General features: G+C 41.8%; 2 protein-coding genes across 2 annotated transcripts; both read left to right on the top strand.

Moving 5' to 3' along the window:
- The first annotated feature begins 380 nt into the window (after window positions 1–380).
- Window positions 381–2,589, top strand: LOC139655189 (inward rectifier potassium channel 16-like). The gene is made up of 2 exons (XM_071532528.1): window positions 381–1,458; window positions 1,525–2,589. Exons 1-2 carry the CDS (start codon window positions 396–398, stop codon window positions 1,671–1,673), a joined length of 1,212 nt encoding a protein of 403 aa, XP_071388629.1. The 5' UTR covers window positions 381–395; the 3' UTR covers window positions 1,674–2,589.
- Window positions 2,590–9,487: 6,898 nt separating this feature from the next.
- kcnj2a (potassium inwardly rectifying channel subfamily J member 2a) lies at window positions 9,488–11,124 on the top strand. The gene has a single exon (XM_071532519.1). The coding sequence runs from the start codon at window positions 9,488–9,490 to the stop codon at window positions 10,769–10,771; it is 1,284 nt and encodes a 427-aa protein (XP_071388620.1). The 3' UTR covers window positions 10,772–11,124.
- Window positions 11,125–16,677: the final 5,553 nt, after the last annotated feature.

Here is a 16,677-nt window from a genome sequence, read left to right on the forward strand (position 1 = left end):
CAAGTAACTGCAATTAACTACCTGGGAGGATAAAAAAAGTCCTTGGGACCAGTATTGAGAACCACTGGCCATCAGAAAGCCTAGGAAGTGTGTGTCAAGATCAGAATACTTTCATTGTTTCAATGTAATGGGTCAACTCTCCTTTATCAAATACACTAAATCCAAATCTCTGAACTAAAAGTTCCTATTACTGGGTAATAATTGATGTGGGTGTTGCCTGCAGTGTTCCGTCTTATTCTCTCAATTTCTTCTATGTAGACAATTAAGTTACAATTTTCATTGTTGCCTCTTACAGTAATGACCCCAAGTTAATGTGTGATATTTGCCATGTTACACTGATGATGAAAAAATAACTAAACATTGTTGTTTGCTATCTTCCCCGCAGACTTTGCAAGATGTGCAAACAGTATACGTCTGTGAGCCCCTCCGACAACACCACAGCCTTGACTGTAAGGACTGAGAATGGCAACCAACAGAAGAAGCACCGCTACGTGCGCAAAGAGGGCAGCTGCAACGTGGTGTTCCGCCACGTCCCCGAGGAGTGGCTGCTCTTTGTGACGGACATCTTCACCACCTTGGTGGAGATCAGGTGGAGGGTCATGTTCCTGATCTTCGCCCTTTCGTACATTCTGTCCTGGCTCTTCTTTGGCATCCTCTTCTGGGTCATCGCTCTCGCCAATGGTGACATCATGGACCACACGAACGACCCCTGTGTGTATGAGGTGCGCAGCTTCACGGCCGCCTTCCTCTTCTCACTTGAAACTCAAACCACCATTGGCTACGGCTTCAGAGGAATGTCAGAGAACTGCATGGTGGCCATTATCGTTGTCACCATCCAAGACGTCATCAGCTGCTTTATTGACACCTTTGTCATTGGGATTGTCGTTGCCAAAATGGCCTCGGCCAGAAAGAGGGCGCAGACGGTGGGTTTCAGCAACTGCGCCGTCATCAACCTCCGCGACGGTTTCCTGTGTCTCTCCTGGCGGGTCGGGGACTTCCGCAGGCACCACATGGTGGAGGGGACGGCCCGCGCTCAGATAGTCCGCTCCACCGTGCACACCACAGGGAAAATGGACGTGACCTACCAAGACCTGGTCATCCAGCAGAGTGACGTCGTCCTGGTCACACCCACCACCATCTTCCACAGGATTGCACCCGGCAGCCCTCTGTACACGATGGGCCTGGAGGACCTGCGGAAGGATTACTTTGAGCTGGTGGTGTCGTTCACCTACACGGACGACTCCACCGGCATTCTGCACCAGACGCGCACCTCGTACACGCCGGACGAGATCCTCTGGGGTCAGCTGTTCCAGGAGATGATACGGGTCAGCAGGAGGCACTACAGGGTGGATTACACCATGTTCCATCACACCGCCAAGGTCCTGGTGCCAGAGGTCAGCGCTGAGGAGTTCGAACGCAAGAAGCAGCTGCGGCCCTCTCCGCGACATTCCCCGAGGCATTCTCCCAGATCTTCCCCGCGGCCCTCTCCGAAGTCTTCGCCAAGGGAAAATCATCACAAGCAACATCTGAAACCCCCGACAGTGACTGTGGAGCTTGTGAGTGACAACTCCCTCGAGGCGGAGGTTTCGACATCGCAAGTAGGCAACCGACATCAAGACACTTTGATGCCCCCGAATGACCTCACGAGTACGAGTCTTAAAGATGAGCCATGATGATATTCGCAGTGGCCGCTCAGAATAATAATGAGTTCATTGTCCTTGAACAACAGTCCAAGATACTGTGTAAGTAGAGGGAAAAAGTGAGGAAACTATCTCATTAAAGGTTATGTCAGTTGTTTATTTTTTTAGATACAATAACATGGAAAGAATACAAACCTACATTATAGAAAGGCGCATTATTTGAAATGCAGATAATTTTCACTGAATGCAGTCTTTATAAGTTTATTGTATAAATAGATTCATTTGAAGGCTTGAGCCAGTTGGTTAAAAGACAATAATGCTGTATCTTTAAGTGGGGAAGACTGTTATTTTGTTTGCTGTATCTTTAAGTGGGGAAGACTGTTATTTTGTTTTTATATTCTATTTAATATATAAAATGAAATACAAGCAAAACAAAACTCATAATGATTTTCCACATGTTGGAATCAACTGTATGTAAAATAGAGTACATTGCTGTATGGTTCTATTTTTTTTTCTTTGCTTTGTTGAACATTGTGAATATTGACAGTTTGCTCAGTGTGTATTGTATTTTTTTTAATCCATACATTTGATCCTTCCTCTATGATAAATGCTTTTCATCCACTATCATAACTGGACTTTTTGATAGTGAAGGGGTTCTTTGCTTGGAGAGTTTGGCCCAAAATCTAACCACTCCTAATGGTAAATAAATAGGAGTCATGGGGGCAACTCAAATACTGTCTTATTTTGGGCAAAAACATCCTTATTTTGCATGAAACAAGATTAAAATGTTTTGGCTGTAAATATTGGAACACACTGCAGTTGCCTTTACAACTCTCATTTAGTGTTTATGGTGGTAAAATCCCATTTGTATGGCAATTACCTGAAAGCCAAGCCATGCAATCCCAATCTGTCTCACACAAAAATAAAATAACTTCTATAAATCACTGTGTGATGAAGCCTGTTTATTGTCTTAGATTTCTGTGAATGAAAAATCATTAATGGCATGTTACATCCTTGAATATTATATCATAAAAACCTGCAATGAAACACATGAATAGTGGGGTCTATCATAACAAACAGTATATGACAATTCTGATGTTATTACAGGCCAACAACATCTTTATTATAATCACAATTTCCTTGACAACGTTTCAAATTGTTTTACAATATAAAATATCAAAACAATATTGCTTCTAATACAATAACATCAACAAATAAAATTATGCTCAAATGTCTGGTATGCCTCTTCCCCTCCTCTAATAAACCAAATAATGGGGATTGTGTCCACGCTGTCATAGAAGGATCATGTTTCTTGTCTAAGAACAAAAGCTCTGACCGGGAATGTCACTTTGATGTCAAGTAAACAGACGCTGCCTTAGCATGTGCTACTGTGTTGCTTTGATTTGCACAGCTGTGTAATTCCATTAAAACCGTGGAGTCTTCTCATCTAAGCAAAATGGATCAATCAGAACCTCATGATATATTTCAGGCACCAGTTTGCAAGGTGGAACACATCACACCTTGTTTAACAGAGAGAGATAAGGATAGGTTTTGACTTACTGTAAAAGGTCATGCTATTCTAATACATCCATCCTCATACATCCAGCCTTTTAGCTGACTCTGGCATATTTACAGTAGTGTTTATTGATAGCCTATGGCACTGTCCCTGTCAAATAAACTGAATAAATAAATAAAATGAATAAATCCACCCAGCCATCCATTACAGAGCTGCTTATCTGGGTCAGTGTCACCGTGTCCTTTTCCTCCAGCTCCTCCTCCCAGGCATGCTGGGAGATGTAGTCCCTCCAACTGTGACCACAGGTGAGAGCTGGAATGAAGATTGATCAGCACCTCAAGAGCTTTGCTTTGTGGCTCAGCTCTCTGTTTACCACCACAGTATGGCACCTATCTTATGGTCAATCTAATGATCCCTTTTACCCTCACTCGTGAATAAAACCGCTAGATACCTGAACTCCTTCACTTGAGCCAGATGGTCAGTCCCCACCTGAATGGGACAGGACACCTTGCCCTCACGCTGACTGCATCACACTTGGCAGCAAACCATTCTAATGCACGTCAAAGATCACTGTCCACTGAAGCTAAAAGGATGACATCATCTGCAAACAGCAGAGATCCCGCCCTAATGTCACCAAGCTGGATACTCTCCAGATCTTGGCTGCTTCTTGACATCCTGTCCATGAAAATGACAAGGTGCATTGTTAGCTGTAATCTGATTCCCACCTTGCCACCTTTTCCAGGAAGGCTGAGCAGCGTGACCCCTTGACAGCTGGAACACATCCTCCAGTACCCTTTTTGAGGACCACAACTCTGGTACTGTTCCCGAAATCCACGTGATATTAAAAAGGTGTGTCACCCATAACACCCTAATAATGTCAAGAACCTTGAGCATATCAGGACGAAATCTTGTTCACGTCTGGTGCCTCGATGCAGGCACCGACCACCTTTTGGCCACAGCTCCCAGCGGCTCCTTTTGAACAAGGTCAACTCTGCCTGAAAACTGCAGTCTGTCTGAGTTTGGTTTGTTTTAGAGGGGTCTGAGTTCATTTGGCGTGTTCACAAATGCACAAAAAATTGCTGAGTCATTGGACTGAGTCCACTTGAGAGGCTGAAAAGGACTAAGTGTTAAAACACCCTAAGATGGCCTGTAATTGACACAATTAATAATAAAGTTTTCACAACAGAGACAAAGCAGCTAGGTAATCAGAGCAGATGTCAAACAGAAATGTCTAGTGAAGAGGCAATATGCAGTATTATGATGCAAAATACTATAATAATATTGTTTTGTCATTTGCTTTTTGGCTTGAGAGTGAAATGTTTTGTGATGGCGGTCTGTCACTCATAGCACTGTCCTCCATAGTTGAGCAGCTGAAAATACCAGTAGGTGGGGTGGGGGGACTGGGAGCATCTTGAAACTCCAATGGGTGGAGGTTTTGTTCCAAAACAGGCTAGTGAGTTTTGAAAGCCAGAAATCTCAGTACCTGGTAAAGTAATTGTTGAGTCATTGGTATTCATTAACAACTCTATCAACACCCATGGGTAGGCTATATTATGGTCATTTGTGTTATGGGACAGTAAAAAAAACTCAATTATTGCATTTATTGCACATTTAAAAGGTGATGTCATTAATACTGTAATTCTTATTATTAATCTAACCCTTAATATTAATCTTATCAATGTTTTTGTCACAATGATATCACTGTTTGTCTTCTACATTAAAAGTACACATGGCCAACAACCTTCTATCTTCTACTGCTGTCTGATGCTTGCATGCAGGGAGCATCACTGAGCAACGTGTGGGGGGCAATCACTGGTTAATTTCAGTCTCCAGCTCTCCACCTTGTGGTCCACACGCAGCACTGGCCGCTGCATGCATTGCTCTCTCTCTTGCTGTAAATTGGGCATGGAAAGCAAACACACAGTGCGCACAGTTCACTGACACAGGTGGTTTGGACTAAATATATGTGCTACTATAAATAGCAGTTACTAAAATAAAGCAAAAAAAAGAAACAAGAAAAAAAGGACAGTTTAAAATCTTTTTGAAATTGATGTAGCTGTGGGTTAATGTTTATCATTAATTAGTAAGCAGTAAGAATCATTTAGTCTTGCACCAAGGCATCCCGCTGAAACTGCTGCTGAACACAACTAAAGCCTGACCTAAAATTATAGGGCAACAGATGCATAGTCTAAACATCCTAAGCAACTTGATAGCTTAGTGGAGAAAGACAGTCATATCATAATACAGGCATGTAGGCCTTTATTGAGTGAGTCATTCTTTCCGACAGAACACATTTTCCATACAGACATTAAAAAATAAGATCTATAAAAACAACAGTTATTATAACCTATTCTAAAATGGGTAACGTCGCTGAGTGGAGCTTTATTGCACAGTAACTGCGGTCAGCAGCAGGTGGGGACGGGCGACATAATCCACCTTCTCGGAAGATTTTAATATGTGCATGTTTGGAGTTAAAATAAGTTTCTGCTTGCATCTTCGGGGATGGAAACAGATTGGTTTGCGTTTAAAGAGTCTCCAGTGCGTAACATCCCGCAGTGTCCTAGTTTTGGCAGTTAAAGGTAAAAGTAAAAGTTTTATCTGAAGGTTTACAATGGGGATTTTTTTTAGTTTGGGTCGGGGATGTAGCAGAGGATAAACCACCTAAATTCACTTTGCCCACATTTTTTTGATTTTGATTTTTCTGATGTATATTTACACTATATATCCTAAGTAGTAGCCTACTAATATCAAAATGAAGTATGTTATATTACGAAAGGGTCTTTTAAGGGGGAAAGCATAAATTAATGCATTTCTGATCATGTAGCCTAATTGATTTTTGTTTATATTGGTGGTTGTTTGCCTGATGAGCACAGGCTGGAGTTCACAGTTTACCCTCCCTTTTATTCACCCCTACATCAGGATTAAACATGTCACGGGCCAATTAATTTCAAATTACTCTGCTTTAACATCATGTTGTGTCCTACTCGCATCAGCACACCCGGTTATTAACATTACACACGATTTCACCAAACAGTGTATTTGCGCCCTTCGCCAGTGCGCTTCCTCACCATCTCTTCATTGGTTGGGCACAGACCAGCTAGAGGGCGGTCCGTGCCGGTATATGCTATTTAAATTGCTTTGGGGGATCTCTCCGCAAAGCACATTACCAAGACCAGTCATTTAGAGACATGAGGGAGTTTCACACTTGATCTTGTTCAACCTAAATAAATAAGAACCCGTGGAAACAACGCCGAGGATAGCAGAGGCCAAAACTTCTGGAATATATTTCACCAAGCCGATCCCAACCGGTCCACAAATGAGCAGCAGGTAGACTAAACATGAATTTTAAGGAACTTCTTAGAGCCTAGTCCTATTATGCTTTCACACGGGATGTGATGCCCTAATATTGATGCATGCAGGGGGTATTGTAGAAGAGCAAACACACAATACTAGCATAATATATGCTATCTAACAAAACGAGTGTTCCGGGGTAGCGCATGCTGTGCGTAACTGAATGGATGCATTGCTGAAATAGTTGACATAGCCTTACATATATCAAAATAATTACCTTGTAGCCATAAAACAATCGTTTACATTCAGCTTTGATGATCTGCAGTCCAGGTCTGGACTTCACTCGAGTTTTAAAAAGTAAACACGGAGGTTTCAACATGTGGATTCCCGGAGTTTTACGCACGACTTTTGCTGACATAACTGTCAAAAGACCCGCCAAGGGTTACAATTTATTAGGTCATACTTGATCTCGCTTCTTATTTTCGACTAAAAGTAATTTCCAGTGGCATGTGTTACAGAATGGAACGTGCATATGTCTTTGAGGGGTGTGTGGATGATTGCATCAGAAGTCAGTTCCCTTTTTCCCCGCACCTGTTAACATTTGTCGCTGGCATTTGCTGCATTCTGAGTGCAGCTCGGAGTTTCCCGTCTCAGTCATTCAGTTATTATGGTTTAATGTTACAATCTACGCTACTAAGTTTTAGCTTGTGTTGTTGTTATTATTATTAGGCTATTATTATTTGTAGTAGTATTGTTGTTGTTATTTTAATTATCATCATCATCACTACTACTACTATTACTACTTCTACTACTACTACTTATTATTATTATTATTATTATTATTATTATTATTATGAGTAGTAGTAGTTTTTTATTTCCACACCTATATGATTTGAGTTTTTCACTCAAAACCTGATGACCCATGGAGCTGACAATTTGTCTGCATCTAATTAAGCTTTCTAACGCAAGAATATCGAATGTAACATTTATTAATTAATTTTCTATCTCTGTCCCCTTTTCAGAAAAAATAATTACCAGTGTTGTAAAATATCCTTCATAAAACAATGAGAAAACAAAAATAGCAAAACGCAGTTACCTTTGATTGGCATAACTCCAATTACAATCAAATCTGTTTACCAGTCGAGGAGAGATTAGTGCTTAGCAAAGTATAGCATCATGACAGATTACTGTCAACAATGCATGCAAATTAGTTCCTACTTTGATGACATAGCTGCTCTCCAACTCACTTAACACAATTGTGCCATTTGATGTTAAATTTAGAAATAAAAGGCACATAGACATAGTGCCTGAGCCATTTTACTGTACATCTTTAGTAGAAGTGAAAAAAATGACTTCCAGCACACATTAGAGAAATGTTTGCTGACTCTGGTCTTATGACAAGTAATTTTATTTGGCTGTTTGATATGTTCCTCCAGGCGTGAAGAACAATCATCTAATTTTCCCTGCCGATTCAGGCTCCTTCTCATCCTGAACTCTCATGCCTCACAAAACTCTATGATCAAAAAAGAGCGTGTGAGGCAGGTCACTTTAGAGCTTGTTGCTAGGACAGCCAGGTCTAGGACGGGTACAACAGACACAGGGCTTTAATGAGTCGTGTTTTAGTTGTGCCAGGAGAATCCTCATAGGACAGCCATTATGCAGCAGAGAAAAGATGAAATCCCTGAGGTCTCTCTGTGAGTCAACAAGCTGCATGCATCTCTTCTGCACACCTAAAGAGAAAGCCCACACTTTTCATTTAAAGCTTGTTAAAAATAACAGGTAAACTATACTGACTTTATTACATATCATAGCTCACCGCTCTTGGCAAAATGAAAGTTGAAAGAGAAATTGATATGTGTGTCATGCGGATTCTCCATAGCAATCAGCTCATAAAAATCGCCTCATACGTTTATAGAAGGGGGGTGATGATGTACAAAACAACCACTCGAGTATTAACTTACACTGCCAGGCAAAACATGTTCCATCTTTCTTGATTTGAGGAAGGCACTATATGCGAAAATGGGCATTAATAATGCACCAGTGAACAATGAGGCAGGAGGGTGCATGTGATGTGATGAACAAGCTGATGTGACAATTATGCTTTCCTGAGTGGAAGTTGCTTTGGTTGATTATCAAATCATGTGACATACGTTTGTGTTTTCTGTTCATTGGTTACAGAATGTTATTCAAAAGATGACGCGGTTAGAAAAATGATGTGTGTATCTGAGCTTTCTCAGTGTAAGTTTTTAATTTGATCCAACAGCATTGCAAAATCAGAAAAAGTCCAAGCAAATAGTTCGTGGGATCCCATAGAAACACCGTAACCCACAATCCAACGAGAAACGATCAAGTCAGCGTAGTGCAGCCAAGAAAAACAAGTCTATTTGACCAATAATGGGACCTGAGTCCAATTACACCATGACCTCTCTCAGTGAAAGTAGAAAAGTCAGAGTAGGGTTAAATAGCACTGTTGTTGTTTGTCATAACTGAATGAAATATTGTTGGCACCAGAAGACGTGCTTTTCTTGTCCTTGGGCATAAAGTTTTTGATGGATTTTCTCAGGCTGCACACATTGCTGAGTTAAGGGTGATGAAGTTATCATTTGTGACAGGTCATAGTATAGTTCATGTTCAGCAAGTTACAAGATACTTAATTGTTGATCCATGTAATGGTTATTTCTTCATTAACAGTCCTCATGATTTTATAAGGTGTTCATCTAGTTTATCTGGAATTATGCATGTCTAACAGATGTCTTCTCTCTCTCTGTTTCCTACAGCACATGTCATTGATGAGGTCCAAGCAGCTGATGAAAGAGGAGTGACCAGTTCATCCTCAGCCCTGCAGACCTCTCCTTGGTTGCAGTCACTCTAGGGGCCAGCGAGGCCGAAGAGGCGCTCCCTCAGTCCGCCTCACTATATCACCATTTCCTGTTTTAGTTGGTCCCCCAGAAGTGTTTCAAAACTGTTTCTCCAACGCTTCTTCCAGAAACTCAGACTGTTTTCCAAAGCAGAAGCAGCACAGCCCTCCCAGACAGAGGTGATGGGAAGTGTGCGAGCCAACCGTTATAGCATTGTGTCATCAGAGGAGGACGGCATGAAGCTTGCCACTATGGCAGTACCCAACGGCTACGGGAATGGCAAGGGCAAGGTGCACACAAGGCACCAACCTCAAAGCAGATTTGTGAAGAAGGATGGGCACTGCAATGTGCAGTTTATCAACGTGAGTGAGAAGGGCCAGCGTTACCTGGCCGACATCTTCACCACATGCGTGGACATCCGCTGGAGATGGATGTTCGTCATCTTCTGCCTCGCCTTTCTCCTATCATGGCTTTTCTTCGGTTGTGTCTTCTGGCTGGTGGCCATCTTCCACGGGGACTTAGAAAATGACTCCCAGAGGTGCGTCTCCAATGTGAGCAGCTTCACCGCTGCCTTCCTTTTCTCCATTGAGACTCAGACCACAATTGGCTACGGCTACAGATACGTGACCGACGAGTGCCCGGTTGCTGTTTTCATGGTGGTCTTTCAAAGCATCGTGGGCTGTATTATCGACGCCTTCATCATCGGTGCCGTTATGGCAAAGATGGCAAAGCCCAAGAAGAGGAACGAAACTTTGGTTTTCAGCCATAACGCCACAGTGGCCATGAGAGACAACAAGCTCTGCCTGATGTGGCGTGTGGGAAACTTGAGGAAGAGCCACCTGGTGGAGGCACATGTGCGGGCGCAGCTTCTGAGGTCCCGGACCACGGCAGAGGGGGAGTTTATCCCCCTCGACCAGATGGACATAGATGTAGGCTTTGACAGCGGAGTTGACCGCATCTTCCTGGTCTCGCCCATCACCATCGTCCATGAGATCGACGAGGACAGTCCCTTCTATGACTGGAGTAAACAGGAGCTGGAGGGCTCCGAGTTTGAGATTGTGGTCATTCTGGAGGGCATGGTCGAGGCCACTGCCATGACCACGCAGTGCCGCAGCTCCTACCTGGCCAGCGAGATCCTCTGGGGCCACCGATTCGAGCCCGTGCTCTTCGAGGAGAAGAACTACTACAAGGTGGACTACTCTCGCTTCCATAAGACATACGAGGTGCCGAGCACCCCGCTGTGCAGCGCCAGAGACCTTGCGGAGAAAAAATACATCCTCTCAAACTCCAACTCCTTCTGCTATGAAAATGAGATGGCACTGGAGAACAAAGAGGACACAGACGAAGGGAACGGGGGTAGCGTCGGCCCCGACGGCACCCAGACAGACAATATCTCAGAGACTGAACACAGCCAAGCCACTGTACCTCTAGAGCCCCGGCCTCTGAGACGAGAATCAGAAATATGACTGTGTCGACGTCAGACCTCACATAACAGATTTTAAAATCACCTCCTGCTCTGAAAGGCACAATGAGCTGAGCTGGGCCTTGGGTAGAGGACAAGTTCAAGCTGACGGTACTGCTGTGGGAAGGGGCTAGGTTGAGGACTTGTATGTAAGAGTTATTTGAACTTCAATTACATACAGTATGACAAAACACAGCACTATGAAGCACGTGCATATTGAAGGAAGAATTCTCCATGAAGTCCCCACGAATGTGTGCTTAGTGTCTATTGACTGCAAGATAACATAAGGAAGGGGTTGTTGAGATGACTTGAAAATTTCAGGCATGTCTCTGTTTCTCTGGCCAGCAAATTCTAAGAACAAGACGTATTAAGACTGGTAGTTTTTATACTTATATGTTCTCAAGTGCTGCTACACAATCTATCCTTAATGCACAGAAATTAGCAAAAATAGAAAAAAAAGAAAAGAAAAAGCCCTTAAAGATGTTTTCTTTTTGACACTTTGCGCTTTCACATTGAGAACCAAATACTTTTCCTTGCTAATTTGCACATACGTTGGCGAATGTACTTCTAGTTCTTTCTAAAAATCAGGTAGAAAGTTTATATACGATGGAGTTGAAATTATTCATAGACATTTTTTAGTCCAAGATTTGAGTTTTTTTTAAGGCCACACAGAAATTTGCTTACTTTTTAAAACTACAGAGGTTTGAATACAGTCAAGGAAGTCAGGAATAAACGAGGTAGACGCTATTGCGAATGTTCTAACGTTCTTGATGTAGCCTAAGAAAAGAAATGAAACCGCCATGCGAAGTAACAAAACAAAAGCTGAAAGCAAATTAATATATATAGATGCTCACTAACTTGCCTAGATATTTCCTAGTCTTGTCTCACTGAAAACTTCCATACATGTCTGAAGCAAATAGGTACAGCAGGTTTACCGTTCATGAGCTGGTCTCATAGCAGAAATTACACATCGAAAAAAGCCTAATTATCTTTTTTTTTCTAAACAAAAGAAGGTAATTGTAGCTCCATTGTGTATGGAAGGAAGTTCTAAAGACAATACAACACATTTACACCAGCTTGTAGCGAACTTTGCAGAATGATAAAGCCTATTAGGAAAACAGACTAACTGTATGACTTGAGAGCACCTGTTCTTGTACTTTCTCCTTTTCAGTCACTGAGCTGAAGGACTGTTCATTGCTGGTCAAATTGATAGAAGCATGCCTGTTCATGTGAAGGAATTGAGCAGGGTAGTATTAATGGCATCAAAATGAAAGAGATGATTAATTTAAACCAAGAGGGGGGTAATATGAGAATTTGAATGTTCTTAAAAGTGCTGCTATGATGTTGCATTTTATAGGGTTGACAACAAATGCCAAAGAGTATTATTATCATAGTTACGTGTTTCTTTAAAACATCACCTAATTAGATTGGTACAGATATGAGTAGAACGTTTAGACATTTTGAATTAAGCAGAAAAAGTTTTGTTTTCAAGAACGTGTGTACAGTTATCATTTACATTGATGATACTTATCTTGAGCCACTTCATCAAGCCTTAACAGAGTCACAAAGTGGAAAAGTGAAGATTTGTAACCACAATGGCACAGGTTATATGGGGCAGTAAACTAGCATCACATACTGCTTCATCGTCTGTAGTATTAGCTGAGCTAAACAATAGTCAGAGGTAGGCCTACTAATGTTTGGACAATTTGTAGGTGAAGCTCAAGAGAAGTGTAACCAAAAACATCGATATCCAAAGCCAAACCCATAGCGCAGGTTTTAAATTGTGAAGCAAATCATGAGAAAACTTCTAAATTCTTGTGCAAAGAAGATTAGGAAGTTTATCTCCTTTCTAATGTCTAATACAGTGTTATGAACGGAGATTCATTCAGATTTGACAGTTTCAGTAGTTTTTCATGATGCATCTTGAGGGCAATTTTGTAAATTGTCTCTTTTGCCAGGAGTTGAAATCGATGAGAAGTCTATTCATCAGTCTCTCTTAGGCGATGCTGCAAAAAATATCAAGTCAAAACCCATTATTCTCTCTGAGTAAAACAGTTGTACATTGTTGATGCAACTATCCCTTTTTGCTGTACATGCATGTATACTTGTATGCAGACTATGGATTGGCCTGCTTTATTATCAATACTACTCGATTTTTCACTCTCCATTTTAATGCTTTGTTTTACTTGGGAATGTAAGATTTGAAAAGCATAGTTCAAAGCCAAATGTACTGTAACCCTGGCATATGAAGGTGTACTGCACAAGAGTTTGCATCAAAACAAATTTATATCCTGTATCTTTTTTAAACAACGACGGAAGGCCTTTAGGCTACATAGTTCCTACATGTGTAAATACATCCCTCCCTGTTGCAGTTATTTTGTATCAGTCTTCCAAATGTACTGCAAAACCACGGAATGTACAGATTTTTGTATTAATAATATTATTGTTATTATTATTGTACATGCTATTATATGGTTCTTTTTTCAATAAAATGTCAATGGATTATCAGATGTATGTCTCTTAAGTAAGCGGACGGAGCGGTTTCATTTTGAGCAAAGAAGTTGCTCAAAATGAAACCCATAACAGAGATCATATCATTACGACAATGTGTTAGGATTATGGTATTATGCTCTTGAAATAGAATTATGACAGCTGTGTTTGAGCTCAAGGAGGAAAATGGCTTGCGAAAGAATTGGTTTATAAGAGAATCTGTCCATCGCTCTGAGAGAGTGTTAACAACACTCCAGCGATATGGAAAAAGAATGTTGGCAAAGGACCAGACGGAGCTGAATATGTGTTGAAGGGACGCTGTGGATGTGCGTCAGAGGCTTTACCAGCTACAGCGGCGGCTACGGCTGTGACACTGACCAGCCGCCCGCTCCTGCGTCCTCCTGCAGCGCAACAGGGATTAGCACCCTCTGTTTTCTCTCGCACTCTTGCCCCAAATTTTGCTCATCCTGCCTTCCATCCTCTGTCACTGTATCTGTCCACTGCTCCACTCTTGGAAGTAGGGTTAGACCGATAGATCAGGCCAATACTGGTCTCTTATTGAATATGAGCCAGTCATGTCGTCCATTGCCAGTATGAGGGACGTTCCTCCCTGACCAAAGCTACATAAAAACACACATTTTACACATTTTATCTATTCATTTAATTGTTTAATTATGTTTTTTTGTAAATTAATTAATCATCTAAAGGCCAAAGTGTCACTGAAATGGTGTTATGGGCCCTACCTTAAAAAGAAACCCTAAATAATTTCATTAGTCTGGGTTTCTATGGAGCGTTTTAGTGTCCCATGATGGTCTGAATGCTGTTTCAGAGGCTTTTCCACCCTGACAGTGAATATGTGCAATTTCTTGGCATGAAAATGGTCAAATTTAAAGATTGGCGCAAAACACCGGGAAATGCAGTCTAAAAATATCAGTATTGGCCTTAAATAACCCATATCAGTTGAGCCATACTTGGCAGTGCTATGCTATAGCTCTCACAATCAGATGTTTTATTCCAAGCCAAAGTCTATGTCTGTAGTCAAGTCCAGCTAAAACATATCTAACACAATCACACCTATGAGATTTATAGGCACCAAAAACTCATAAATCGCCCTCCTTGATGAAGACAGCTGCTCACTAATCACTCATTTTAATAACATAACAGACTGATATTTCTTAACAGAACTCAATACACTCAGCACAATGTCTTTATCAACCAAAATGTACTTTGTGGTTAACAAATGAGGTATCCAAAATGAAATCCAGGAGTTTATCATAACTTATCCTCCCTTATCATTTCATAAGGAGAGTGTTTTTTTTGGTAGACAAAGTGGAAATATTTTTACTAGGCATGACGGTAAGGCTTGCCTTTTCCTTCCACAACTCTACCTCTCCCCTTCTATTGTAGAGACGCGATCGAGAAAAAAAACTGGACCTCAACCCAACTCCATGGAAAATTCCTTGGTTTACCATTAAGGGAGACTGACACTAATGTCAACTTGTGGAGTCAGAGCTCCGGAGTCAGAGCTACAAATGTGATATATGTGTGTGTATGTGTCTGTGTGTGCGTGTGTATGCGTGTGATCTATTCATCTGACATAAAGCAGTTACAGTATCTGATTCATCTTCATCTTTTTGGCGCAGCAAGAGAGGGAAAATGAGTCAGAGTTGTTTCGGTTGCTTATTACAATCAGAATCTAATGTTTCATATTTCCTCAATGGAATATAACTCGAAATTACGCTGAATGTTTTGGAAAGCAGTGGGCAGTGTAGCACGAGATTAAATAATGTGCATGAGCTCAGCATCTAGAAAATGAGGTCAGGTGACATAAAAAAAAACAATTCACTTTACTTTACAAAACAGAGAGCTTGCCTCAAACACAGAGGGTGGCACCAGTTTATCCCCCAGGGGCAACGCTGGTGGGAAAGTAAGGAGTTACTTTCCGGTCACACCATTTAATATTCCATTTATTTATTGAATTATTAATTTAAAGTTGTGACCAGGAAAGGCACATTGAGGTTACTTCCCGTTCGAAAGGAAGAATAGTGGCACATTGTTAAGCGCTGTGCAGGGTAACAGTGCGGCGGCTCTTGCTGCTCTAGGTGAACGTCTCCGCTGCCATTGTTGCAAGTCCCCTCACCCCTTGTTTATGAATACAATAACACTGTATATGAGCGGAGCAAACATCCAAAGGTAAATGTTAGCCCGACTTCCATTATTTTTATGTAAACCCCCTGAGATATCAAGTATCCGAACGGTTTACTTTTTTTTATCACTATTTATTTTTGCTTTTCACATCACGCTCTACAGCCTTCAGATATTAGGAGCTGCAACCGTAAACTGGAAACAACAATGCCGCACTAAAAAGCTTAGCACTCGCAACACAAACACAATCCGCGCCTCTAAACTATAACCGGAACCCCCCCCTCTTTTATTGAAGCTTCTGGGAACCTGACTTTCAGACAGACTCAGCTCTTGTCCAGACCTGTGATCCCTTGTGTGTTTTGTCTTTCACTGAAGTGAAGTCTTCCTGCTTCACACGGACCCCTGCTTCGCCAGACAAAACCATCCTCACAGAAGCTAGGGGCCGGGCGGCTTAGACGCCTCCTAAGACTAAGAAGGTGAAGTATCATAATATGAATCAAGCATTGACCTTGGCTTCGTCCATTTACGAAGAGTTATCGCCCATTTGAACCAAGTGGAAAATGCTGACTATCCATTGAGTTTTTAACAATATCATAATGTTTCATAGCCAAATGGATGAGTACTTGAAAAATAGCTTCCCTCCTTAGTATGCCACCAATAAGATGGATGAAGTGCCATAACCTCAAATAACTGGATAATACAAGTAGTCTGGGAACACAGCAAGCAGATGAATGTCAAAATGTACAGTACTTTTTGTAAAAATGTGTTTTCCTTCATTTACAATATCTCAAATATCACGCATAGCCGATGCAGAGTTGACAGTAATTGCATGAGCCAGGTACACGTGTAGTCGCTGCGTTACTAATGCACACGTTTATGATGCATCCCAGGCACGCAGAGGCAAGGTGACGGTGGAATTTTCCGAGGACTTGACCATCCCGTGGACTTCAAAAGCCTCCCTGCCTCTCGCTGTAGCCTCGCTTTGAAGCCCTGCCAGATGCTGTTGACTCCTCTTTGATGTCCCGCCAAACACTGTCACCATCGGAGACAAAACTCTCCTGTCATCAGACGGCACATAATCATTTTCTCCTGCGCGATGACCTCTTTTCACGTTCACTGAAATTGCGGGCTTTCTGTTTTCATCGTTGGAATTATTATTAGCATCGCTTTCAGCCGCACTGATCCGCTGCCTTAGTCCTGGGCAACATGACATAGTGCAGAAGTCTGGTTGCATTGGTAGCATTATTTGGCAAAAGTCGGAGCAGCGGGGGTTGA

This window comes from Centroberyx affinis, unplaced genomic scaffold, assembly GCF_046629955.1.
Source record: "Centroberyx affinis isolate AG114_WGS23_722 - 3 ecotype Tasmania unplaced genomic scaffold, CSIRO-AGI_Caff_v1 ptg002205l_1, whole genome shotgun sequence".
In the NCBI taxonomy this organism is placed as follows: Eukaryota; Metazoa; Chordata; class Actinopteri; order Beryciformes; family Berycidae; genus Centroberyx; species Centroberyx affinis.